The sequence below is a fragment of the Hyla sarda genome, chromosome 7, assembly GCF_029499605.1.
Source record: "Hyla sarda isolate aHylSar1 chromosome 7, aHylSar1.hap1, whole genome shotgun sequence".
Taxonomy (NCBI): Eukaryota; Metazoa; Chordata; class Amphibia; order Anura; family Hylidae; genus Hyla; species Hyla sarda.
Window position 1 is genome coordinate 181,409,009 of NC_079195.1, and position 25,795 is coordinate 181,434,803.

Below are 25,795 nucleotides of genomic sequence, written 5' to 3' on the forward strand. Positions count from 1 at the left end.
ATATAATACATTAAGTGCAAATGAAGCTTTGTACCACCTCTTTGAAAAGACCACCCCCATAGTGGTCTTGTTTTTAGGACACCACTGCAATAGAAGACCAGAAGAAATTTGGGTGGTCTTCTCAAAGAGGTTTCACTGTATTTATTAGAACAATACATGATCAAACAATGGAAATAAAGACACAGACACAATGATGAAAAGGGGAAAAAGGACATTTTATTTAGTTTATATAGTTACAGGAAGGGGATACTGGGATTCTGCAAATTTTAGAAATGTGTGTTATGTTTTATTTTGCTATGTGTAATGTATAAATGTAAAAGCAAAGCTTTTTTATATACTGTGTTGATCCAAAGGAAGGCGAAAACCCCCTTGAGGAAAGAGCCAATTATCCTTATGTAAGGGGGGAAAATTCCTTCCTGACCCCAAATATGGCAATCGGAACAAGTCCCAGGATCAAAAGCCAGTACATGACCTATCTAGTATGGTAAACTATTATGTATTTTTTTTTTTATATATTCATATATAATATTTTTTATTATTATTATTATTATTATTATTATTATTCATTTATTTTTTGTACATTATGTTATGTTACCTATTTATGGCTGGAATGATCCCAAGGAAGGCAAAAACCCCCTTAAAGAATGAGCCAATTGTCCTCAAAGGAGAAAAATTCCTTCCTGACCCCAAATATGGCGATCGGAACAAGTCCCAGGATCAAAGCCGATATCTACCGCTATCTGTTGTGTGTGTCTGTGTGTATGTGTCTATACTATCTATGTATGTACCTGTGTGTATATTTCTATCTACCTGTATGTGTGTGTGATCCTAATGTATATATGATGATGTGTGATACTTACCAGGTCTGTGCTGAGGTGTTACAAGCACAGGCCGCTCCTGGGGTACAGAGGGTCTTCAGAGGCTGTGGAGGATGTGGAGCTAAGATCCAGGGTAACAACTTGATGGAAATCTGCAGCATTCAGATGGTATAGAGAGGATGTTATAGACAAGCCGAGGTCTAATACAGCAGCAGAGGCATGGGTCAGGGGGCACAGAGCTCTGGGCCGTGGCCATGGGCTGATGTTAACAGGCCCAGCTTGGAGCAATGAAAGAGAATCCTTCCAAGGGGTGAAGGGCTGTCTCTTCCTCTGGCCACGGCAGGTCTCCCTTCTTCAGAGCTGGCTTGAATGGTGTAAATGGCGGCTGTGCTCTCTTCTGCTCCAGTTCCTCCCAGTTGATGGTGGTGAAGAATGGATGGTCTCTGATGTTCCTGTTCACACCAAGCCGCTTCTCAGGATTCTTACGCAGCAGTTTCTTGATCAGATGTTTCAGGTCAGCAGGGAGCCAAGATGGAATATTAGGCTTCTCTCTGGTGATGGAATCGTGAGCCATTTCTCTGTTGCAGCCAAAGTAAAATGGGGAACGTCCTGCTGACATCCGGGATACAACAATCCCCAGGCTCCACCAGTCAACTGCTGCATAGTACATCTTCCTCTGGAGCACCTCTGGGGCCATGTATGGTAACGTGCCCGTCACTCCTTGGATCTTGTTGGAAGAGGTGACGCCATCTTGGGCAAGTCCGAGGTCTATAATGCGGATGTGTCCATCTCTATCCAGCATGATATTATCTGGCTTGATATCTCTGCAATGAAAGAAAAAAAAAGAGTTATAAATAAAAGACAATGGTAATGTGGTGCCACAGGGGTGCAAGGAATTCTTATCAGCTTCTCCGGGGCCAGACAATGGGAGTAAGAAACACACCGACGTCGGGTTACGGATAACTGTCTTTTACTGAGCAGGTGTAGATGGTACAACACACAGTATGAAGAGCAGAAGGGATGCAGTGTAACCCTTGGGAGCCCTGTTGCCTTGATAGGACTTCTGGTGCTTTTCATCCACTTGAATAATACTGACTAGAGATTAGAGACTGAAAGGTTTCCCACTCTGGCTAGGGTTCTCACAAGGTCCAAGTACTATCACCGCCAAAGCTTGACTCACCGCTGTACGGGGGAACACTTGCAGAATGGTGGGGCTGACTCCGCTGTACGGGGAACCCTTGCAGATTGGCAGGGCTGATTCCGCTGTATGGGGGAACACTTGCAGAAGGGTGGGGCTGACTCCGCTGTACGGGGGAACCCTTGCAGAATGGCGGGGCTGACTCCGCTGTACGGGGGAACCCTTGCAGAATGGCGGGGCTGACTCCGCTGTACGGGGGAACACTTGCAGAATGGTGGGGCTGACTCCGCTGTACAGGGGAACCCTTTCAGAATGGCGGGGCTGACTCCGCTGTACGGGGGAACACTTGCAGAATGGCGGGGCTTCCGCTGTATGGGGGAACACTTGCAGAATGGTGGGGCTGACTTTAGAAGATATTTTCTTAGGCTTCCCTCAGGATTTCTCCACACACGACTTCCTCCTCCTTTCCACACAGTTCTCAGCTTGAGCTCTGCAGCTAGACTGGGGCGACTCCTCCCCCCCAACACCATATACAAGAGAATTTAGGGGTTCCCACTGGGCAGGCAGGGTCACCTGATTATCACTGCTCCTCTCTCTCTTAAGGACCGAGGTCATATTGGCCTTAAGGACCAGAGCATTTTTTGCAAATCTGGCCACTGTCACTTTAAGCATTAATAACTCTGGGATTCTTTTACTTATGAATTTGATTCCGAGTTTATTTTTTCATGACATATTCTACTTTATCTTAGTTGTAAATTTTTGTCAATGCTTGCATCATTTCTTGGTTAAAAACTGCAAAATTTTATGAAAAATTAACAAATTTCGCATTTTTCTAACTTTGAAGCTCTCTGCTTGTGAGGAAAATAGACATACCAAATACATTATATATTGATTCACATTTACAAAATTCCTACTTTATGTTTGCATCATAAAGTTGACAGGTTTTTACTTTTGGAGGACATCAGAGGGCTTCAAAGTTCAGCAGCAATTTTCCTATTTTTCACAAAATTTTAAAAATCTGAATTTTTCAGGGAACAGTTCTGTTTTGAAGTGTATTTGAGGGGTCTTCGTATTAGAAATGTCCCATAAATGACCCCATTGTAAAAACTGCACCCCTCAAAGTATTCAAAATGACATTCAAAAGGTTTGTTAACTCTTTAGGTATTTCACAGGAATAATTAGCAACAAGAAATAGCAGCGTTGTAGTATAATGTACATTGAAACTACTGGTGTATAAACCATATCTAAAACTCGCTGCGGGTCTATAAACCAATGCTACAGTATAGCTCTGAAAATAAATTTTATATACTTATAGAGAAACACTAGAGCCATGACTACTGATAAAACTAAAATTATTTTATTAATACTCTTTAAAATCACAAATATGACTACTAAATATTAACATTATACAAGGTCAATGATTGTAAACAGATAACCAATCCGAAAAGAAGGTGGTAAGACAGGTATGAAGTATATAAACAGTGAGATCTACAGCAGCAGTAATGGGTGTCCAATAATAATGTCCAATAGGACAAGAAAAGGGGTATATAACCTTTACCAATATAATGTCCAGCTACCCACTCAGGATAGCTGGAATGGACACTAACAGTGCATGAAAGTAAAAGCACTAACAAAGCTGGTACTCACTTACCCATAATGGAGACCTGTCACCACCGCCCCAACGTACGTTTCATCAGCCTGGACTTTCTCAAGGGAATAGCAGCAAAGTGAAGGAGAACATTCTAAATCTCTATTTTTTACACTAACATGTTCCTGTAGACCCAGTATTTAAATTTTTATAAAGGCTAGAAGGAGAAAATGCCACCCAAAATGTGTAACCCAATTTCTATCAAGTAAGGAAATACCTCATATGTGTATGTCAAGTGTTCTGTAGGTGCACTAGAGGGCTCAGAAGGGAAGGAGCGACAATGGGATTTTGGAGAGTGAATTTTGCTGAAACGGTTTTTAGGGGGCGTGTCGCATTTAGGAAGCCCCTATGGTTCCATAACAGCAAAAAAAAAAAAAAAACACATAGCTTATTATTTTGGAATCTACACCCCTCAAGTGGTACAGTGAGCTTTAACACCCCACAGGAGTTTGACGACTTTCTGTTAAAGTTGTATGTGTAAATGAATTTTTTTTCCCACTAAAATGCTGGTTTTCCCCCCATATTTTACATTTTTACAAGGGGTAATAGGAAAAATGACACCCACAATTTGTAACCCCATCTCTTCTGAGTATGGTAATACCCCATGTGTGGACGTCAAACGCTCTGTGTGCGAACTACAATGCTCAGATGAGAAGGAGTCACATTTAGCTTTCGGAAAGCAAATTTTGATGAAATGGTTTTTGGGGAGCATGTCCCATTTAGGAAGCCCCTTTGGTGCAAGGACAGCAAAAAAAAAAACACATGGCATACCATTTTGGAAACTACACCCCTCAAGGAACGTAACAAGGGGTACAGTGAGCCTTAACACCCCACCGGTGTTTGACGACTTTTCGTTAAAGTCGGATGTGTAAATGAAAAAACATTTTTTTTCACTAAAATGCATTTTTTTCCCCCCAAATTCAATATTTTTACAAGAGGTTATAGGAAAAAATGCCCCCCAAAATTTGTAACCTCGTGTGGAAATACCCCATATGTGGACGTAAAGTGCTCTGCAGGCGAACTACAATGCTCAGGAAAAAAAAGCTTTTGGAGAGAGAATTTGTTTGGAATGGAAGTCGGGTGCCATGTGCGTTTACAAAGCTCCCATGGTGCCAGAACAGCAGAAACCCCCCCCCCACATGTGACCTCACTGCACCCCTAACCAAATGTAATAAGGGGTGCAGTGAGCATTTATACCCCACTGGTGTTTGACAGACTTTTGGAACAGTGGGCTGTGCAAATGAAAAATCTAATTTTTCATTTTCATGGATGACTGTACACAAAATAGGTCAAATGCCTGTGGGGTGTAAATGTTCACTGCACCCCTTATTACATTACGTGAGGGGTGTAATTTTCAATATGGGGTCACATGTGGGGGGGGTCCACTGTTCTGGCACCATGGGGGCTTTGTAAACGCACATGGCCTTCAATTCCAACCAAATTCTTTCGACAAAATCCCAATGGCGCTCCTTCTCTTCTGAGCATTGTAGTTCGCCTGCAGAGCACTTTACGTCCACTTATAGGGCATTTATATACAGATTTTGGGGGGCTTTTTTACTATTACACCTTGAGAAAATGAAAAATTTGGGATAACACCAGCATTTTAGTGAAAAAACACAAATTTTTCATTTTCAATGAAAATTCTTCAAACAGGTGTGGGGTGTTAAGGCTCACTATGGGGTCACATGTAGGTGTTTTTTTTTTAATGTCAAAACCGCTGTAACGATCAGCCAACCCTGTGCAAATCACCTGAAATGTACATGGTGCTCTCACTCCTGAGCCCTGTTGTGCGCACGCAGAGCATTTTACTCCCACATATGGGGTATTTCCGTACTCAGGAAAAATTGCATTAAAAACTTTGGGGTCTTTTTTTCCTTTTACCTTTTGTGAAAATAAAAAAGTATGGGGAAACACCAGCATGTTAGTGTAACATTTTTTTTTATTTTTTACAATAACATGCTGGAGTAGACCCCAACTTTACCTTTTCATAGGGGGTAAAAGGAGAAAAAGCCCCCCAAAAAATTGTTAGACAATTTCTCCCGATTACGGAAATACCCCATATGTGGCCCTAAACGGTTTCCTTGAAATACGACAGTGCTCCGAAGTGAGAGAGTGCCATGCCTATCTGAGGCCTAAATTAAGGATTTGCATAGGCGTGGACATAGGGGTATTCTAAGGCAGTGTTTCCCAAACAGGGTGTCTCCAGCTGTTGCAAAACTCCCAGCATGCCTGGACAGTCAATGGCTGTCCCGCAATACTGGGAGTTGTTGTTTTGCAACAGCTGGAGGCTCCGTTTTGAAAACAGTGCCATACCTGATATTTTTCATTTCTATTGGGGAGGGGCGAGGGGGGGGGGCAGTGTAAGGGGGTGTATATGTAGTGTTTTACTCTTTATTTTGTGTCAGTGTAGTGTATTGTTTTTAGGGTACATTCACACGGGCGGGTTTACAGCGAGTTTTGAGCTACAGCGGAAAATAGCTGCATTTCAAACTTGCAGCGAGAAACTCACAGTTAAACCCCCTGTGGGGAAGGCAAAACTACAACTCCCAGCATACCCTTTGGCTGTCTGTGCATGGGGGTTGTAGTTATGCAACAGCTGGAGGTACACTGGTTGCAAAACACTAAGAGTTTGTTACTTAACTCAGTGTTTCCCAACCCGTGCGCCTCCAGCTGTTGCAAGGGCCAGTTGAAGGGCCAGATGTTACAGAACTACAACTCCCAGCATGCCTGGACTGTCTGGGCATGCTGGGAGTTGTAGTTTTGCAACATCTGGAAGAGCACAGATTGATCCAAACGGCGGCCCTCCAGATGTTGCAAAACTACAACACCCAGCATGCCCAGACAGCCAAAAGGCATGCTGGGTGTTGTAGTTTTGAAACTACCAGAAGCAGCAGTGAAGAGCTTCACTGCTGCCTCTGATGCAGATGCCGCCCGCCGCCTCCTCCACTTACCCGCCGCCAACCCGTGTGCCTCCAGCTGCTGAGAGCCTGCCGCCGGTCCCCACTGCCGTGCCGGTACTTGATAAGTGCTGCTGTCTCCACAGCAGCTCTCGGCATCTTCTTCCCCTGCTCTGCTCAGACTTCTAGTGGCGGGCAGAGCAGGGGAAATGCTTGAAACAGCGGGACTTCTGCCAGTTAACCCGTGCGATGCTGTGCATCGCGGGGTTAACTGAATGACGTGATTCTGCGGGAAGGGGTTAAAGATACAGTACATACATTATATAATACACAGTGAAAAATGCATGCCCAAGGAGATCCGCAGCCCACAGGACAGCTTTTGGTGCTGGACATCAGAGGAAATCTTTAAAGATCGACAATGGTGAAGGGGTCATGAACTGTACCACCACAAAGCCTAACAAAATTCAGGATTCTGGGAAAGTTGGGTGCATTATTTACAACATGACAAGGAGACAGGTGTGGGGAAGTTAGACTTACCGGTGGACGATGTTATGTCCGTGAAGGAACTGGAGGCCGCATGCAATCTCTGCTGTGTAGAATCTTACGTTGTCGGTGTTCAGACAGCTGCACATTCTGAGTAAAGCCTCCAGGCTGCCGCCGGACAGGTACTCGGTGATGAAGAATGCATGGTCCTGAGACTGCTGTGCAGCATACAGGTGACACAGGAACGGGCAGTCTCGGGCCAGCATGAGGATCCGTCGCTCTCTCTGCAGGGTCGCTGCATTGTCCCCTGTCTTGGTGATTCCCTTGATGGCCACGTAGTTGTTTCGGCCGGGGACTGATGCCAGGCCCACCTGAAAGAAAGCAAAGGGAGCAATAGTAAATAGTGGAAGACTATGGGAAATATTTCCTTTTGACAATATCCCATTGGTATAACTAGAGCCAACTTGTTATAAATAGGTATAACTAGAGGTATAGCTAGAGCCAACCAGTTAGGGACTGTGGGGTGATGGTCATTGTTATTTCCATGCCGTGGTACATATGAGATGTAATAGGGATGTAGTTGAAAAAAAAAAAAAAAAGGCCCAAAAAAACACCCATTCTACTGCACAGCGTGGGCAAATGTTAGCTGCAAGTCAATAAGGAACTACAAAATGCCATATCCACTTTTTTCGTTTTTCTAATTGGTGTTTTTTTTTATCCTTTAGTGATTCCTATAAGCGGCCTTATGAGACTATGGCGTTTTTTTGGGAAAATCGCTGTATTTTTCTCCATAGTGTGGGAGTGAAAAAACACAAAAAAAAATCCATGTGGGTTTTAACATTGTTTTTGCAGGCGTGTTTTTATTTTTATTTTTATTTTTTACTTTAGTTATTCCATTTTACTATTAAAATAAATAAATATATATGTACTAGCTGAGTACCCAGCATTGCCCAGTTTTTCCTTCCTAATCCTTGTTGGGGAGGAAAATAAACAAAGGAGGAAGCTTTTGACTTCATATCCCCTCCTCATATATTGATGCCATTTCCCAACCTCCTATCCCGACCTCCTATCCCGACCTCCTATCCCATCCTCCTATCCCTTCCTCATATCCCGACCTCCTATCCCGACCTCCTATCCAGTCCTCATATCTCGACCTCCTATCCAGTCCTCATATCTCGACCTCCTATGTGGGAACATACATTTCCCATTGATTTGCATGGGACTTTAAACAAAAACCCTGACCCTCACAAATGGGGGTAGTTAAGGGTTAAATTAGCTATCCTATATTTTAAGTGGACATATAAGTAACATGTGACCAAGTATTATATCTCCAGCCGTTTGGAAGTTATGCAGTAACATATACAGTAATTCCCATAGACTTGTATGGGACTTTAAACAAAAACCCCGTGATGCTGGAACTTACACACATACATACACACATACACACATTGAGTGTTATATATATATACATATATATATATATATATATATAGATAGATAGATAGATAAAATGATGCAGTATGGATGGGAAAATTTGTAGGGAACAAATTTTAGATATTTTAATATATATATATATATATATATATATATATATATACACACATTTTTTTTTTTTTTTTTCAATCAGGGAATGATTTATGTGAACGGGCAGGGACCTGAAAATGTAGCCGGCAGTATTACAAATGGATAAGGGGTCCATGTAATTGTAAAAATAATATATTTTTTTCTTAATTTTTTAAAACTTTTTATTCATTATGTATTTTTATAATTAGAATTTTACTAAATACTGTGCAAAATCCAATATCAACTATATATCTGTCATTATTGTGGTACTACCAGTACTCCAAGCATATAACAGAGGCGGTGCCGGCCAATCACGTCTCTCAGTGGGGCACTGCGCTCAGCTTATAGCCGGCCACAGCAATGTCCCTCCTGCCTTGGCTGGTGATAGACTGAGCACAGTGTCATGTAAGGCGAGACATCACTGCGGCCAGCTATAAGCTCCAAGATGCGGAAAAAGACCGGGCCCAGAAGATAGAAGACCGATATTGGCACACGGGGGGAGTAGCGGAATGTGAGTTACAGTTTTGTTTTGTTTTTGGCAGCCCAGGCATAATGGATGAAAAAGGGCATCTATCACATCCTTGTAATGGGCATCTATCACATCCTTGTAATGGGCATCTATCACATCCTTGTAATGGGCATCTATCACATCCTTGTAATGGGCATCTATCACATCCTTGTAATGGGCATCTATCACATCCTTGTAATGGGCATCTATCACATCCTTGTAATGGGCATCTATCACATCCTTGTAATGGGCATCTATCACATCCTTGTAATGGGCATCTATCACATCCTTGTAATGGGCATCTACCACATCCTTGTAATGGGCATCTATCACATCCTTGTAATGGGCATCTATCACATCCTTGTAATGGGCATCTATCACATCCTTGTAATGGGCATCTATCACATCCTTGTAATGGGCATCTACCACATCCTTGTAATTGGCATCTATCACATCCTTGTAATGGGCATCTACCACATCCTTGTAATGGGCATCTACCACATCCTTGTAATGGGCATCTACCACATCCTTTTAATTGGCATCTATCACATCCTTGTAATGGGCATCTATCACATCCTTGTAATGGGCATCTATCACATCCTTGTAATTGGCATCTATCACATCCTTGTAATGGGCATCTATCACATCCTTGTAATGGGCATCTATCATATCCTTGTAATGGGCATCTATCACATCCTTGTAATGGGGGTTAAAAAGCTTATTCCACTCATATGTTTCTGTGTATATTTCATTGTTTTATAGCCAAAAGAGAATAAATTCTTTATAATGTGCCCGAGTATCAGAGGGCCGCCAACACCTTTCTCTGCTGACCTCCCATTGACTGACACAGCGGCACACACAGAGGAGCGCAGTAACAGCGAGCTCTTTGCCTCTAGCTATTACAGAGCACCAGTGGTGTTGCTAAGGTTAATGTCACCCGTTGTGGTAGAAAATGATGTCACCCTATAATGCCCCCCTAAGTAATTTTTTAGCCTGTTGTGATGCAAAGTAAGGGGCAATTGCTCAATAAGTTTGTACCATGTGATACTATAGCTCCCAGTAAAATCTTAGCAGTAATAAGGTTATGCTGGGAGTTGTTGTTTCACCCATGATCACTGCAGAACTTACAAGTGACTACAGCTATGATGCAATACAATTGGCCAGATGACAGCTTCTCTGTAGCAGGGGCGTGTGACAGGTCAGGCACGGAGGGCCCGGCCACCGTAGGTCTTGCTGCTTCTCGGGGAGCATGCAAGCTGAAGGTCTGTATGTATTATATAGAGAGCTCCAGCTTGCATTCTCCCTGATCTTCTAAGAGCCAGTGCAGGAGGATAGCAAGGGGGGACATAAGGCCTAGGGGCATGTAGGACCGAGGCAGGGTGCCACCACATATCTTTATTCCGTGCAGGAACTCCTCCCCTTCACCGATAGGAGCATGCTTAAAGAGACACTGTCATGTTGAAAAACTTTTTATATTTTGTAGTACTACTGATAAGATGACTTTTTTAAATACACATTTATAAAAAAAAAAATTACTAAAAAAGGAAAAATGAAAATAACCACCACTAGGGGTCATCAGTCTTTATGCAGACAGACTACTCTGAATTTTGCAGCATACTGGATACAGGCCATAAAGTGTGTTGGTATCCAGTATAGGAGATCACCACTGCAGCCTTCAGCTATTTCTAAACTACAACTACCATGATGGGAGTTACAGCTGGAGTTACAATCTTTGTAAAACTCTGTGTTAGAGCTGGGTATTCTCCAGCTGTGTGTCTCCATCTCTTGCAAAACTACAGACAAAGGATGTGTGGGCATGCTGGGAGTTGTAGTTTTGCAACAGCTAAAGGCAACACTGTTCTAACACAGTGCTTTACAAACACTGCAGCTAAAGCTATTGCAAAACTACAACTCCCAGCATGCTTGAACAGCCAAAGCTTTCTCTGACTCCTGAATGACAAAGAAGCTGAACAGACATTCAGGAGTCTGTTAAAGCTGAATGACACACATTTTCTATCTGTTCCTAGTAAAGCTGGAATAGCATCCATCTTTACTAGGAACAGATATAAAATGTATGCATAAAAACTACTGTGTTTTTATCACTAAAATCCTTGCACTAATTTAGAAAGATCTGCAGACTGCCAGGCTGCTCCCAGACTCCGTGAGGGAAAGAGATGGACACGCCCCCTCCACAAGGCAAGAAGACAAAGCAAGTGACCAAGATATAAATGCTATCTGTTAGGGATATATAGGTCCTAGACACATAACATTTTATATGTACAGAATCAGGATTAGGTACTGAGCAACATATCACTTTTTTTTCTTTTGGCACTATGACAGGTACCTGATTCACGTTCACAGAGGAAGAAGACAGAGACAAAGTGTGTGTACTCACTTTTTTGCTGTTAATAAAATGTGCTTCACTGCTCTGATCCTTTCCTCCGCTCCTGTGCCTGGACTGTCGGGTAGCGTTCCCCTCCACAGACATGGACAGCAATAGAAGTATCCGGCACCACGGTAGCAGGTAAAAAAAACTTCAAGCTTTATTCAGATAAATACAGGCACAGCATGGTAGACACTATTTTGCTGTTACACCATATCTCGTCCTCCTGTTACTGCCAAAGCTGTACTTACTTTTCTACTGTTACATCTTGTCGCATCCTCAAGTTGCCTCCAGTGCTGCAACCACTATTCTGCTTTTACATCATGTCTTAAGCTCCTTTCACCTCTAGAGCTGCAGCCACTATTCTGCTCTCACATCATGTGTTATCCTCCAGTCATCTCCAGAGTTGCAGTCAGTATTCTGCTGTTACATTTTGACTTATCCTCCAGTCACCTTAAGAGCTGCTGTCACTATTCTGCTGTCACAACATGTCTTATCCTCCTGTCACTTCCAGAGCTGCAGTTACTTTTCTGCTGTTAGAATATGTCTTATACTGCATACACCTCCAGATCTGCATTGGCTGAGGGTGATAGGAATGTGGTAGCTGTAATCACACTCCTATCACTCTCAGGCAGGGGGGGCGGCGGGGGAGTGGTCCACCCCATGTTAGAGGGGGGGGGGGGGAGGGTTGTGCCATCTCTCAATTCATACTTTTTAACTTACTGGGGGGGTCAGCATAGCCGAACTTCAGGCACTAGAGGAATCCTGCCTCTCTAGTGCCAAATACCTGGCGGTGCTGACTCAACCTACAGAAACACCAGCCAGTAATGACCGACAATGGAGATCACTTTGATGCTGGTCATTTAACCCCTTTAAAGGGTTATCCAGAATAAGGTGATTTTAGTACATACCTGGCAGACATTAATGGACATGCTTAGGAAGGATCTGCGCTTGTCTTGGGGCTAAATGGCGTGACATTACCATAACGCTGTGGCTAGCTTTTTGTGAACTAGTATTTCCTTTTTGAGTTTACTTCTTTGCCTACAAAGCCCATAATTCCATTTTCCTCCCTCCCACACATCAGTTACACTCCCATAAAAGAGCAGCATTCATTCAAAAGACCTGTGGTTTTCAATCAGGGTGCCTACAGTTGTTGCAATAGTTGCAGATTGATCTCTCTCCCACCAAGCGATCGCTCCACCCATTGAAGCAGACAGGCTCCCTGTCATCAGCTGACTAGTGAGTCAGGTCTCGGCCGCATTGCAACCTGGGAAAAATCTGAGACAACAGTAATTTTGTATGATGTTAAAAGTAAATATTGGGGTGAAAATCACATAAGAATTGTGAGAAATCCGTCACATACGGGTACAGACACTACATTATTAACTACACTAACTTTACAGCCTCTGTAGCATAGTCAAATGTCAAATAAAAAATAATTTCTGGAATACCCCTTTAGAGACACAGCAAATTTTGGCCTTGAGGACACAACAAATTTTAGTTTACACATTTTTTAGTTTACGCCTTTCAAGAGCCATAATTCTTTTATTTTTCCATCCACAGACCCATATGTTTGTTTTTTCACAACAAAATGTACTTTATAAAGACACCTTAAATTTGAATTTAAAATTGAAAAGAAAATAGATTAAAGAAAATCACAATTTTGCTAATTTTTGGGGGTTTTGGTTTTAAGCAATGCATTTTACAGTGAAATTGACATGTTTTCCCATGGAAAACTTTTTTTTTTTATCAACTGGTGCCAGAAAGTTAAACAGATTTGTAAATTACTTCTATAAAAAAATCTTAATCCTTTCAGTACTTATTAGCTGCTGAATACTACAGAGGAAATGGTTTCCTTTTTGGAACACAGAGCTCTCTGCTGACATCATGACAATACTGGACTGACATATCAGTCCATTTTAAGAACTGTCCAGAGTAGGAGAAAATCCCCATAGCAAACATGTGTTGCTCTGGACAGTTCCTAAAATGGACAGAGATGTCAGCAGAGAGCACTGTGGTCATGAGGTCAGCAGAGAGCTCTGTGTTCCAAAAAGAAAACAATTTCCTCTGTAGTTTACAGACCCTAAAAAGTACTGGAAAGATTAAGATTTTTTAATAGAAGTAATTTACAAATCTGTTTAACTTTCTGGCACCAGTTGATTAAAAAAAAAGTTTTGCACAGGAGTACCCCTTTAATTATGTGGATGAATACAATTAAAATTATACTCATGTTTGCATTTTTTCTATTACTGCACTTCTTTTAAAAAAGGCAAAGTATGTTTAACATTTCCCTATTCTGACCTCCTATTACTTTCTTATTTTTCTGCATACAGTGCTGTATGAGAATTTTTTGCACCATTATCTGTAGTTTTTAATAAAGGGGTACTCCCATGGAAAACTTTTTTTTTTTAAATCCATACCCTGGTTCCAGAAAGTTAAACAGATTTGTAAATTACTTCTATTAAAAAATCTTAATCCTTCCAGTAATTTTTAGGGGCTGTATACTACAGAGGAAATGGTTTTCTTTTTGGATTTCTCTTCTGTCATAACCAAAGTGCTCTCTGCTGACCTCTGCTGTCCATTTTTGGATCTGTCCAGAGAACAAATCCCCATTGCAAACATATGCTGCTCTGGACAGTTCCTAAAATGGACAGCAGAGGTCAGCAGAGAGCACTGTAGTCATGACATCAGAGAAATCCAAAAAGAAAACCATTTCCTCTGTAGTATACAGCCCCTAAAAAGTACCTGAAGGATTAAGATTTTTTAATAGAAGTAATTTACAAATCTGTTTAACTTTCTGGCACTAGTTTATTTAAAAAAAAAAAGTTTTCCACGTAGTACCACTGTAACATAACTTTTGCGTATATTTGACTTTTTCATCACTTTTATTCCATTGTTTCTCAGATATGATATGACCAAAAATCTGCAATTATTTCACTTTGGTTCACATTCCTGATATTGCATTGTCAATGATGTGAATGCAAAAAAAAATTGCCAATTTTTGTTACATCAACACATAAAAAGTAATCAAACAATCAATACAATGCACAAGTGGTACCGGCAAAAACTACAGATCACAGTGTCTGTATGTATGGGTATATAGTATATAAAAAAAATATTGCAGCTCTCCATATAATAGTTAAATCACTGCCACATTTCTGCTTCTTGTTGAAGCTTTTTTCAAGCATGTTCACACACATCACTAAGGGTCTATATTTACCCAGACACGTAATTACCAAATAAAGTAATATCAAGTATAACAAGTATAACGTGCATATTCATCATAAATGTATAAAGACAATTCATCATGGTGACATTGTATGTTCAACACATGAGAAATACATATATGTTCAGTCAAGTGTCAGTGCAAAAAATAGATAAATGGCTTAAAAAAAGATTACTACAGTTATAACATTTACAGTATCTGACATAAGTGAGTACAACCTTCACATGTTTTAACATATTTTATTTTATCTTTTCATGTGACAACACAGAAGAAATGAAACTCTTCTATAACGTCAAGTGTAACAGTGTTTAATATTGTGTCCCCCCCCCCCCCCCCCACCCAAATAACTCATCATAAAGCCATTAATATCTTGACCTTGGCAAAAAAAAAGTGAGTACAACCCTAAGTAGAAATGTTCAAATTGGGCCCAATAAGTAATTGTGACTCATTAGTGTTAGATGCAGGGCCGCCAACAGCTGGGTACAGCCGGTACTCCCGTAAGGGGCAAGGTCCCGAGGGGGGCCGGGCCCAAATTTTTTATTTTTTTTTACTCCTAGTCAGTCAGTGAGTGACTGTAACTCACTGACCGCTGGGGGCCTGCCATTTTCCACTGACTGACTGACCGTACTCTGTACAATGTACAATCAGTCAGTCAGTTACCCTCTTTCCCGGGCCCCGGCCCTGTCGCACATACCTCGTAGGCCGCTGCCACTTTAAAAAAAAAAAAAAACTGCAGTGACCGTCGGGAGGTACTAGCGCAACGAAAGTGCCACGCGTAGGCAAGTTCGGTGCGTTATGACGCGGCAAGCCAGCCCAGAAGTCAGAGGAAAGCGGCGCCCCAAAGAAGAACTGGAGCGGAGGAGCTGCCTGGAAGACGCGTGGCTGACATCGGGTCAGGAAGGTAACCACAGCAGGCTGCCTTCAATGCTCCGACCACTACTCCTCCAGTCTGGGGGCCCACTGCTCTGATCCGTAGGCCCCGAACCGGAGGAGCAGTGGTCAGAGCACAGACATACTGCCTCCAGCCATATACCGTGTATGTCTGGAGACAGTATGTCTGTGGGGGTACATGGGGCCTATAACTACTTGTTGGGGCACAAAGGGGGGCCTATATTAACTGTGGGGGCTGAAAGGGGGGCTTATATTTAACTGAGGGCGCTGAAAGGGGGGGCCTATATTTAACTGAGGGGGCTGAAAGGGGGGGCCTATATTTAACTGTGGGGGCTAAAAAGGGGGGGCCTATATTTAACTGGGGGCTGAAAGGGGGGCCTATATTTAACTGAGCGGGCTGAAAGGGGGGCCTATATATAACTGTGGGGGCTGAAAGGGGGCCTATATTTAACTGGGGGCTGAAAGGGGGCCTATATTTAACTGTGGGGCTGAAAGGGGGGCCTATATTTAACTGTGGGGGCTGAAAAGGGGGTCTATATTTAACTGGGGGCTAAAAGGGGGGGCCTATATTTAACTGAGGGCGCTGAAAGGGGGGGCTTACATTTAACTGAGGGGGCTGAAAGGGGGGGGGGCTATATTTAACTGTGGGGGCTGAAAGGGGGGCCTATATTTAACTGGGGGCTGAAAGGGGGGCCTATAACTGGGGGCTGAAAAGGGGGGCCTATATTTGGCTGTGGGGCTGAAAGGGGGGGCTATATTTAACTGGGGGATGAAAGGGGGGCCTATATTTAACTGTGGGGCTGAAAGGGGGGCCTATATTTAACTGTGGGGGCTGAAAAGGGGGGCTATATTTAACTGGGGGCTAAAAGGGGGGGCCATATTTAACTGTGGGGGCTGAAAGGGGGGAGTCTATATTTAACTGTGGGGGCTGAAAGGGGGGGAGTCTATATTTAACTGTGGGGGCTGAAAGGGGGGCTATATTTAACTGTGGGGGCTGAAAGGGGGGGCTATATTTAACTGTGGGGGCTGAAAGGGGGGGCTATATTTAATTGAGGGGGCTGAAAGGGGGGGCTATATTTAACTGTGGGGGCTGAAAGGGGGGGCTATAACTAACATTGGGGGCTGAAAGGGGGGACTACCTCTAACTGTGGGGGCTGAAAGGGGGGGCCTATAACTAACTGTGGGAGCTGAAAGGTGGGGCCTATAACTGTGGGAGCTCAAAGGGTGGGCCATCATTACACACAGGGGCACAAAGGGGGTCTACAATCATGTATATTGGAGGCACGTTGGACCTACAATTATATATGGGGCACAGGGGCCTACAACTATATATGGGGCACAAAATTGGCCTATAACTATATATGGGGCAAAGATGGGTGTACAACTATATATGGGGGCACAGAGGAGGTGTACAACTATATATATATATATATATATATATATATATATATGTGTGTGTGTGGGGGCAGAGAGGGGGTCTACAACTATATAGAGGTGGACATTGTGCTGGAGAAAGTACACAGAAAGTTTCACAGTATTCAGAATAGGGTATATTAGATTACAGCAGAGTGTGGCGCAGTAAAATTACTTTGCAGCACAGTGTATTACTGCACTACAATCTTCTATAAAGTAATTGGAAATATATCATTAGGAAAAAAAATGGGTTGGGGGTTGGCCCTGGGGCGGACTCGCGGGCATGACACTGGGGGGGGGGGGCCTGGAATTAAGCTGCATAAGGCGCCCCAAAATTTCTGATGGCAGCCCTGGTTACATGTCTCAGGTGTGAATGGGGAGCAATGTCCTAAATCGCTCTCACACTCTCTAATACTGGTCACTGGAAGTTCAACATGGCCCCACATCGTTGCTCTACATTAAGATGGCCTACGCTATAAGAAGATTGCAAAGACTCTGACACTAAGCTGCAGCATGGTGGGTAGGATCAAACAGCTGTGTATAACCACTGCCTAAATCTACTGAAATGGGATATAAATAGGGACATAAATATTACTGGAGGTCTCTAGTGCTGCAGATATGTGATATATATTAGTGAAGATGGGGCTAGTTATTTTCTAGACTTACAATTAGCTGCAGAATATCAATGGGAAAAACCACATTGACTATCCATTTAACAAAAAAAAATAAAAAATTAAATAAACTTACCACTCCAAAGCTGCCCCTACCCAATACCTGATGGATAGTGAGGTGATAGATGTTAAATTTGGGGTAGGAGCTTGATGTTCCGGGGTCCTGGCTGGTGCCTGGTCTTGGCTCCTCATCCTCCAATAATCTGGCATCTTCTCCTCTCCTCTTCTCCACATCCTCGCTTTCCTCTTCTCTCTTCCTCTTCTTCACCTCCTCGCTCACCTCTTCCTCCTTCCTCTTCTCTCCTGTCTTCTCCACCTCCTCGCTTTCCTCTTCTCTCTTCCTCTTCTTCACCTCCTCGCTCACATCTTCCTCCTTCCTCTTCACTCCTGTCTTCTCCACCTCCTCACTTTCCTCTTCTCTCTTCCTCTTCTTCACCTCCTCGCTCACATCTTCCTCCTTCCTCTTCTCTCTGCTCTCCTTCACCTCCTCGCTTTCCTCTTCTCTCTTCCTCTTCTTCACCTCCTCGCTCACCTCTTCCTCCTTCCTCTTCTTTCCGCTCTCCTTCACCTCCTCGCTTTCCTCTTCCCTCTTCCTCTTTCCTCCGCTCTCCTCTTCCCTCTTCTCTCCTCTCTCCTTCTCGACATCTCCTCTTCTTCCAGTAGCCGCCATCTTTGGGATCCTGTAGACGTCCGTCCGCTCGGTCCAACTGACAGTTGTGGGTAAACAACAACAACAGCCGTTGTCCAGGTGACGTGATGTCATCAAAACATCAGGTGGCACCTGCTACCAGTGGTCCAGGGACCTGTGGATCCATATACATTGTGATATAGGCATCATGAGTGATAGCCTAGGGTCCAGAAGAATGGAGATATTCATGGCTGGTTCTTGTAGTGCTTTATTATTAGTAGATGGGGCAGGTGATGTGACTTTTATGTGTTGTATAGGTTGGCAGTGGTGCCCATAAACTCTGCTGGAAGGTTAGAATAAGGAGGCTGGAATAAACCAGACCATGTACTTGCTGCTAATGGCAGAAATAATAAAGCCTTGTAATGGCCTGTAATGTTCTGCTACATTCAATAAGTGTCATCACTCAGATACATTAGATTATGTCCATAGGAGGAGATTTATCAAAACCTGTCCAGAGGAAAAGTTGACCAGTTGCCCATAGCAACCAATCACATTGCTTCTTAAATTTTTTTTAAATGGCCTATGAAAAGTAAAAGAAGCCATCTGATTGGTTGCTATGGGCAACTGGTCAACTTTTCCTCTGCACAGGTTTTGCTAAATCCAAAAAGCAGTATATAGGACATCATACGGCTTCACCACCACTGGGACCTTTATTTTTAAGCCGAGCACCATAAATATTTTTTATCATAGAAATTTGTGGGTGTCCAGTCTTAGTTATGGGAGAATGAGATGTTCTATATAAGATGTAGACAGATTTACAATTGACTTTGCTGAACAATCATCTTCACTAGGTCTCATATAATGAATGCAGAATTCCAACCAGAGAGAGATTATAGCGAGGGCAAAAATGGGTCCTTTCTAAGGTCCTCCACCACCCAGGTTCACCAATGTTTCCCCGAGAAAGCGTTAGTGTTTGGAAAGTGTTCCTCCAACATTATCTAAGGTTTACTATGTGGTTTACACAGGAGAATCTTACTGTCAGCGGAGGATCTTACTGACACAGAGAAGGCTTTTCTGACAGGGAGAGGATCTTACTGACACAGAGAAAGTCTTACTGACAGGTGGAGGATCTTACTGACACAGAGAAAGTCTTACTGACAGGTGAAGGATCTTACTGACACAGAGAAGGCTTCTGTCAGGGAGAGGATCTTACTGACACAAAGAAAGTCTTACTGACAGGTGGAGGATTTTACTGACACAGAGAGTGACATACTGACAGGCAGAGGATCTTACTGACATAGAAAGGGCCTTACTGACAGGCAGAGGATCACACTGACTCACAGGTGGGCTTACTGACAGGTGAAGGATCTTACTGACACACAGGGAACCTTACTAACAGGTTATATGGGGGCTCAGACAAATGGAGGGTAATTTGGAGGTGCAGACAGATGGAGGGTTATATGAGGGTGCAGACAATTATAGGGTGATTCAAGGGTGCAGACAGGGGAGGGTGATATGAGGGTGCAGACAGGGGGTGATATGGGGGTGCAGACAATTATAGGGTGATATGAGGGTGCAGACAGGGGAAGGTGATATGAGGGTGCAGACAGGGGGTGATATGGGGGTGCAGACAATTATAGGGTGATTCGAGGGTGCAGACAGGGGAAGGTGATATGAGGGTGCAGACAGGGGGTGATATGGGGGTGCAGACAAATGGAGGGTGATATGAGGGTGCAGACAATTATAGGGTGATTCGAGGGTGCAGACAGGGGAGGGTGACATGAGGGTGCAGACAGGGGAGGGTGATATGAGGGTGCAGACTGGGGGGTGATATGAGGGGGCAGACAGGGGAAGGTGATATGAGGGTGCAGACTGGGGGGTGATATGGGGGTGCAGACAAATGGAGGGTGATATGGATGTTCAGACAGGGGAGGGAGATATGAGGGTACAAATAGATGGCAGAGGATTATATGGGGTGCAGACAGATGCAGGGTAATATGGATGGGTAGACAGATGGAGGGTGATATGGGGGTGCAGAGTGAGTGTAGCCCTTATCAGATGGACACTTTACGCCAGCGCCCACCTCACCTAGAGCCAGAAGGACCAAAATGTCAGATTGCTGCAAAACCTGGCATGCAGTTATGTCTCAGGAAAATATGTAAAAATTACAGGTGTGTTCTGATGAGACATGAGTCCTGCCACAAGACAGCATAAAATCACTTCCCCTGGGGCGGCTCTCTAATTAGGCGATTTAGGCGGCCACCTAAGGCCTCGCGCTAAAAGGGGCCTCGCGGCCGCCTAATTTGTCTAATTAGCCCGTTCCCGCAGAATGACATATATAAATGTCATGATGTGCAGGTAGTTCGCGCATCATGACATTTATATATGTCATGCAGATAACCCGGTGATGCGCAGCATCGCACGGATTAACTGGCAGAAGTCCTGCTGTCACCAGTGGGGGACAACTTCTGGAAGCCCCCCCCAGGACCATCTGTGGATGGTCCTGGTCAGCGATCACTGTGATCACAGTGATCGCTGACTGGGGGTGTTAAAGTTCAGAACCCCCTTCTCTGCCCACCCTTAGAATTCAGGCAGAGCGGAGGAAGAGGATCCCGGAGCAGTGGGGGGCAGCGGCATATACCTGCAGAGGGACCGTTGGGACGGCGCGGCAGTAAAGATCGGGGACCGGCGGCAGGCACACGTGGAGGCTGCGGCAGCAGGCAAGTCTAGAAGACAGCGACGGCAGGCAAGTGGAAGCAGTAGTGAAGATCACCGTAAAGTAATATTCACTGCTGCTTCTAGGAGTTTGGCTGTCTGGGCATGCTGGGCGTTGTAGTTTTGCAACATCTGGAGGGCCACAGTTTGGAGACCACTGTGCAGTGGTCTCCAATCTGTGCTCTTCCAGATGTTGCAAAACTACAACTCTCAGCATGCCCAGATAGTCCAGGCATGCTGAGATTTGTAGTTCTGTAACATCTGGCCCTTCAGATGTTGCCGAACTACAACTCCCAGCATGCCTGGGCAGTCTGGGCATGCTTGGAGTTGAAGTTTTGCAACAGCTGGAGGCACATGAGTTGGGTAACACTGAGTTAGGAAACAATGTTTCCCAACCAGTGTGCCTCCAGTTGTTGCAAAACTACAACTCCAGCATGCCCAGACAGCCGAAGGGCATGCTGGGAGTTGTAGTTTTGCAACAACTGGAGCAGAACAGTTGGGAGACCGCTAAGTAGTGGTGTCCAAACTGTAGCCCTCCAGATGTTGCAAAACTTCAACTCCAAGCATGCCCAGACTGCCCAGGCATGCTGGAAGTTGTAGTTCAGCAACATCTTAAGGGCCAGATGTTACAAAACTACAACTCCCAGCATTCCACGACTGGAATGAAAATACTGAAAAAATAATATTTGGGGTAATCTACAGACCCCCTAATATCACTGAAGAGATAGATGTTCGGCTTCATAAACAAATAGAGAGGGCCACCCGGGCAGGTACAGTGGTAATAATGGGAGATTTTAACTATCCAGATATAGATTGGGGTCCGGGGTTGGCTAAAACTACAAAGGGGCGACAATTCCTAAATTTATTGCAGGATAATTTTATGGGCCAGTTTGTGGAGGACCCAACAAGAAGTGATGCCTTGTTGGATCTGATCATTTCCAACAACGCAGAGCTGATTGGTAATGTAACTGTGCGGGAAAACCTTGGTAATAGCGACCACAATATAGTTACTTTTGACTTAAAATGTAGAAAACAAAGACAGGCGGGGAAGGCAAAAACATATAACTTTAAAAAGGCAAACTTCCCTGGGCTGAGGGCTGCACTACAGGACATAGACTGGGGGGAAGTGTTCTCAAATACTGATACAGAAGGTAAATGGGACATCTTTAAATCAACTCTAAATAACTATACAGCTAAATATATACCAAAGGGGAACAAATATAAACGATTAAAATTAAATCCTACATGGCTGACACATGATGTTAAAAGAGCAATAAACAACAAAAAAATTGCCTTCAAAAAATACAAATCTGATGGGTCAGCGATAACATTTAAACAGTACAAAGAGCTTAATAAAATCTGTAAAAATGTAATAAAAACAGCAAAAATTCAAAATGAGAGACAGGTGGCCAAAGAAAGCAAAACTAATCCTAAATATTTTTTTAGATATATAAATGCAAAAAAAAAAAGGACAGAGCATGTAGGACCCCTTAATAATGATAATGGGGAGGTTGTCACAGGCGATCAAGAGAAGGCGGAGCTACTGAATGGGTTCTTTAGTTCTGTATATACTAGGGAAAAAGGAGCTGACATTGGCCAGGTCAGTGCTGGTAACACATCATGTAATGTACTGAACTGGCTTAATGTAGAGATGGTACAAGGTAAGTTAAGTGATATAAATGTAAGCAAATCCCCAGGGCCGGATGGACTACACCCAAGAGTTCTTAGAGAGGTAAGTTCAGTAATATCTGTACCCCTGTTCATGATATTTAGAGATTCTATGGTGTCTGGTATTGTGCCAAGGGACTGGCGCAAGGCGAATGTGGTGCCAATCTTCAAGAAGGGCTCTAGGTCTTCCCCAGGAAACTATAGACCGGTAAGTTTAACGTGCATTGTGGGTAAATTGTTTGAAGGACTTATAAGGGATTACATACAGGAATACATAGGGGATAATTGTATTATAAGTGATAGCCAGCATGGGTTTACTAAGGATAGAAGTTGTCAAACCAATCTAATTTGCTTTTATGAAGAGGTGAGTAGAAGCCTTGACAGAGGAATGGCTGTGGATATAGTGTTTCTGGATTTTGCCAAAGCGTTTGATACTGTCCCTCACAGACGTCTGACAGGTAAGTTAAGGTCCTTGGGCTTGGAAACTTTAGTTTGTAACTGGATTGAACACTGGCTCATGGATCGTACCCAGAGAGTGGTGGTCAATGATTCGTACTCTGATTGGTCCCCGGTAATTAGTGGTGTACCCCAAGGTTCAGTACTGGGCCCGCTGTTGTTTAATTTATTTATCAATGATATAGAGGATGGTATTAACAGCTCTGTTTCTATCTTTGCAGATGACACCAAGCTTTGTAGCACGGTACAGTCTATAGAGGATGTGTATAAGTTACAGGATGACTTGGATAGACTAAGTGTCTGGGCATCCACTTGGCAAATGAGGTTCAATGTGGATAAATGTAAAGTTATGCATCTGGGTACTAATAACCTGCATGCATCGTATGTCTTAGGGGGGATTAAACTGGCAGAGTCACTGGTAGAGAAGGATCTGGGTGTACTTGTAGATCACAGACTACAGAATAGCATGCAATGTCAGGCTGCTGCTTCCAAAGCCGGCAGGATATTGTCATGTATAAAAAGAGGCATGGACTCAAGGGACAGGGACATAATACTCCCCCTTTATAAATCATTGGTACGGCCTCACCTGGAATATGCTGTTCAGTTTTGGGCACCTGTCCATAAAAGGGACACTGCGGAGTTGGAAAGGGTGCAGAGACGCGCGACTAAACTAATATGGGGCATGGAACATCTTAGCTATGAGGAGCGATTAAAGGAGTTACAATTGTTTAGTCTTGAGAAGAGACGTTTAAGGGGGGATATGATAAACGTATATAAGTATATTAATGGCCCATACAAAAAATATGGAGAAAAACTGTTCCAGGTTAAACCCCCCCAAAGGACGAGGGGACACTCCCTCCGTCTGGAGAAGAAAAAGTTTAGTCTCAAGGGGCGACACGCCTTCTTTACCGTGAGGACTGTGAATTTATGGAACGGTCTACCTCAGGAACTGGTCACAGTAGGAACAATTAACAGCTTTAAAACAGGATTAGATACATTTATGGAACAAAATAACATTAATGCTTATGAAGAAATATAAAATCCCATCCCTTCCCCAATATCGCGCCACACCCCTACCCCTTAATTCCCTGGTTGAACTTGATGGACATATGTCTTTTTTCGACCGTACTAACTATGTAACTATGTAACTATGTAACTATGTCTGGGCATGCTGGGTGTTGTAGTTTTGCAACATCTGGAATAGCACAGATTGAAGACCACTGCACAGTGGTCCCCAAACTGCGGCCCTCCAGATGTTGCAAAACTACAACTCCCAGCATGCACGGACAGCCAAAGGGTATGCTGGGAGTTGTAGTTTTGCAACAGGTTTGCACAGGGTACATTCACATGGGCGGGTTTACAGCGAGTCTCACGCTGCAAGTTTGAGATGCAGCAAATTTTCCCAAAAATTTTCACTCGCTGTGAACCTGTCCATGTGAATGTGCCCTAAAAACACTACAGTACACAAAATAAAAAGTAAAACACTACATATACACATACCCCTACACAGTCCCCCCTCCCCCCCCCAGTCCCCCGTCCCCCCCCCCCCCCCCAATAAAAATGAAAAACATCAGGTACGACACTGTCTCCAAAACGGAGCCTCCAGGTGTTGCAAAACAACAACTCCCAGTATTGCCGGACAGCCATTGACAATCCTGGCAGGCTGGGAGTTTTGCAACAGCTGGAGGCACCCTGTTTGGAAATCACTGGCGTAGAATACCCCTATGTCCATCCCTATGCAAATCCTGAATTTAGGCCTCAGATAGGCATGGCGCTCTCTCACTTCGGAGCCCTGTCATATTTCAAGGCAACATTTTAGGACCACATATGGGGTATTTCCGTAATCGGGAGAAACTGCCTAACAAATTTTGGGGAGCTTTTTCTCCTTTTGCTCTTTATGAAAAGGTAAAGTTGGGGTTTACTCCAGCATGTTATTGTAAATAAAATTAATTTTTTACAGTAACGTGCTGGTGTTGCCCCATACTTTTTATTTTCACAAATAGTAAAAGGGGAAAAAAAAAGACCCCCAAAATTTGTAACATAATTTCTCCTGAGTACGGAAATACCCCATATGTGGATGTAAAATGCTCTGCGGGAGCACAACATGGCTCAGGAGTGAGTGCACTATGTGCATTTGAGCTGATTTGCACAGGGGTGGCTGGTAAGGTACATTTTTCTAAAATTAACCCCTTAAGGAGGCCGGGCGTATCCATACGCCCCCGTTTTAAACTCCTTTAGGACTGAGGGCATATGGATACGCCCGTGGGAATTCTGGTCCCCGCCGCTCGCCGGGCGGGGACTGGACCGGGGTGACTGCTGATATCTATCAGCAGCCACCCCGTGCAAACCCCTGGGGGGGGGGTCCGAGACCAAATAGTCGGTAAATTCAGACCAACAATTTGCTGCTTTTCTGGTGACCCGGAAAAAATGGGTGAATGGAGCTGTCCAAGACAGCCCCATTCACCCTTACCCAGCAGGAGTGAGGTGGCATGGTTGCCGCCTCACGATCACGTGATTGATTGGTCGGAACGATCGACCAATCACAACCCTGCTAGGTGGCGATCGGTATGGCGAAGATGGCGGAGATCGGTGCCAGCGGGGGTCTCCTACCTTGCCCTGGTCTGGCGGGGGTCCCCTCGGGATCGGTGGCGGTGACAGGAGCAGTAGGATCGGCAGCAGTAGCGGCGGT

At 43.9% G+C, this 25,795-nt stretch overlaps 1 protein-coding gene across 2 annotated transcripts; it reads right to left on the minus strand.

Moving 5' to 3' along the window:
- Window positions 1–205: 205 nt before the first annotated feature.
- Window positions 206–18,461, minus strand: LOC130282815 (protein kinase C delta type-like). 2 transcript variants are annotated; one of them, XM_056531618.1, is made up of 4 exons: window positions 18,076–18,461; window positions 17,716–17,991; window positions 7,039–7,355; window positions 206–1,642 (listed from the first exon to the last, which is right to left on the minus strand). In XM_056531618.1, the coding sequence occupies exons 1-4, from the start codon at window positions 18,400–18,402 to the stop codon at window positions 1,084–1,086; spliced, it is 1,479 nt and encodes a 492-aa protein (XP_056387593.1). In that variant the 5' UTR covers window positions 18,403–18,461; the 3' UTR covers window positions 206–1,083. The 2 variants fall into 2 exon arrangements, with proteins under 2 accessions (XP_056387593.1, XP_056387592.1); XM_056531617.1 differs by having other exon boundaries at window positions 17,716–18,461.
- Window positions 18,462–25,795: the final 7,334 nt, after the last annotated feature.

Bases quoted from the DNA above. Each gene is read 5' to 3' on its own strand.
- LOC130282815 (XM_056531617.1), bottom strand. From the start codon at position 18,402: ATGACATCACGTCACCTGGACAACGGCTGTTGTTGTTGTTTACCCACA. The intron at 7,356-17,715 runs GTAAGTTTATTT...GCTTTCTTTCAG, and splicing joins GTAGGGGCAGCTTTGGAGTG to GTGGGCCTGGCATCAGTCCC. The intron at 1,643-7,038 runs GTAAGTCTAACT...CTTTCATTGCAG, and splicing joins GGACATAACATCGTCCACCG to AGATATCAAGCCAGATAATA.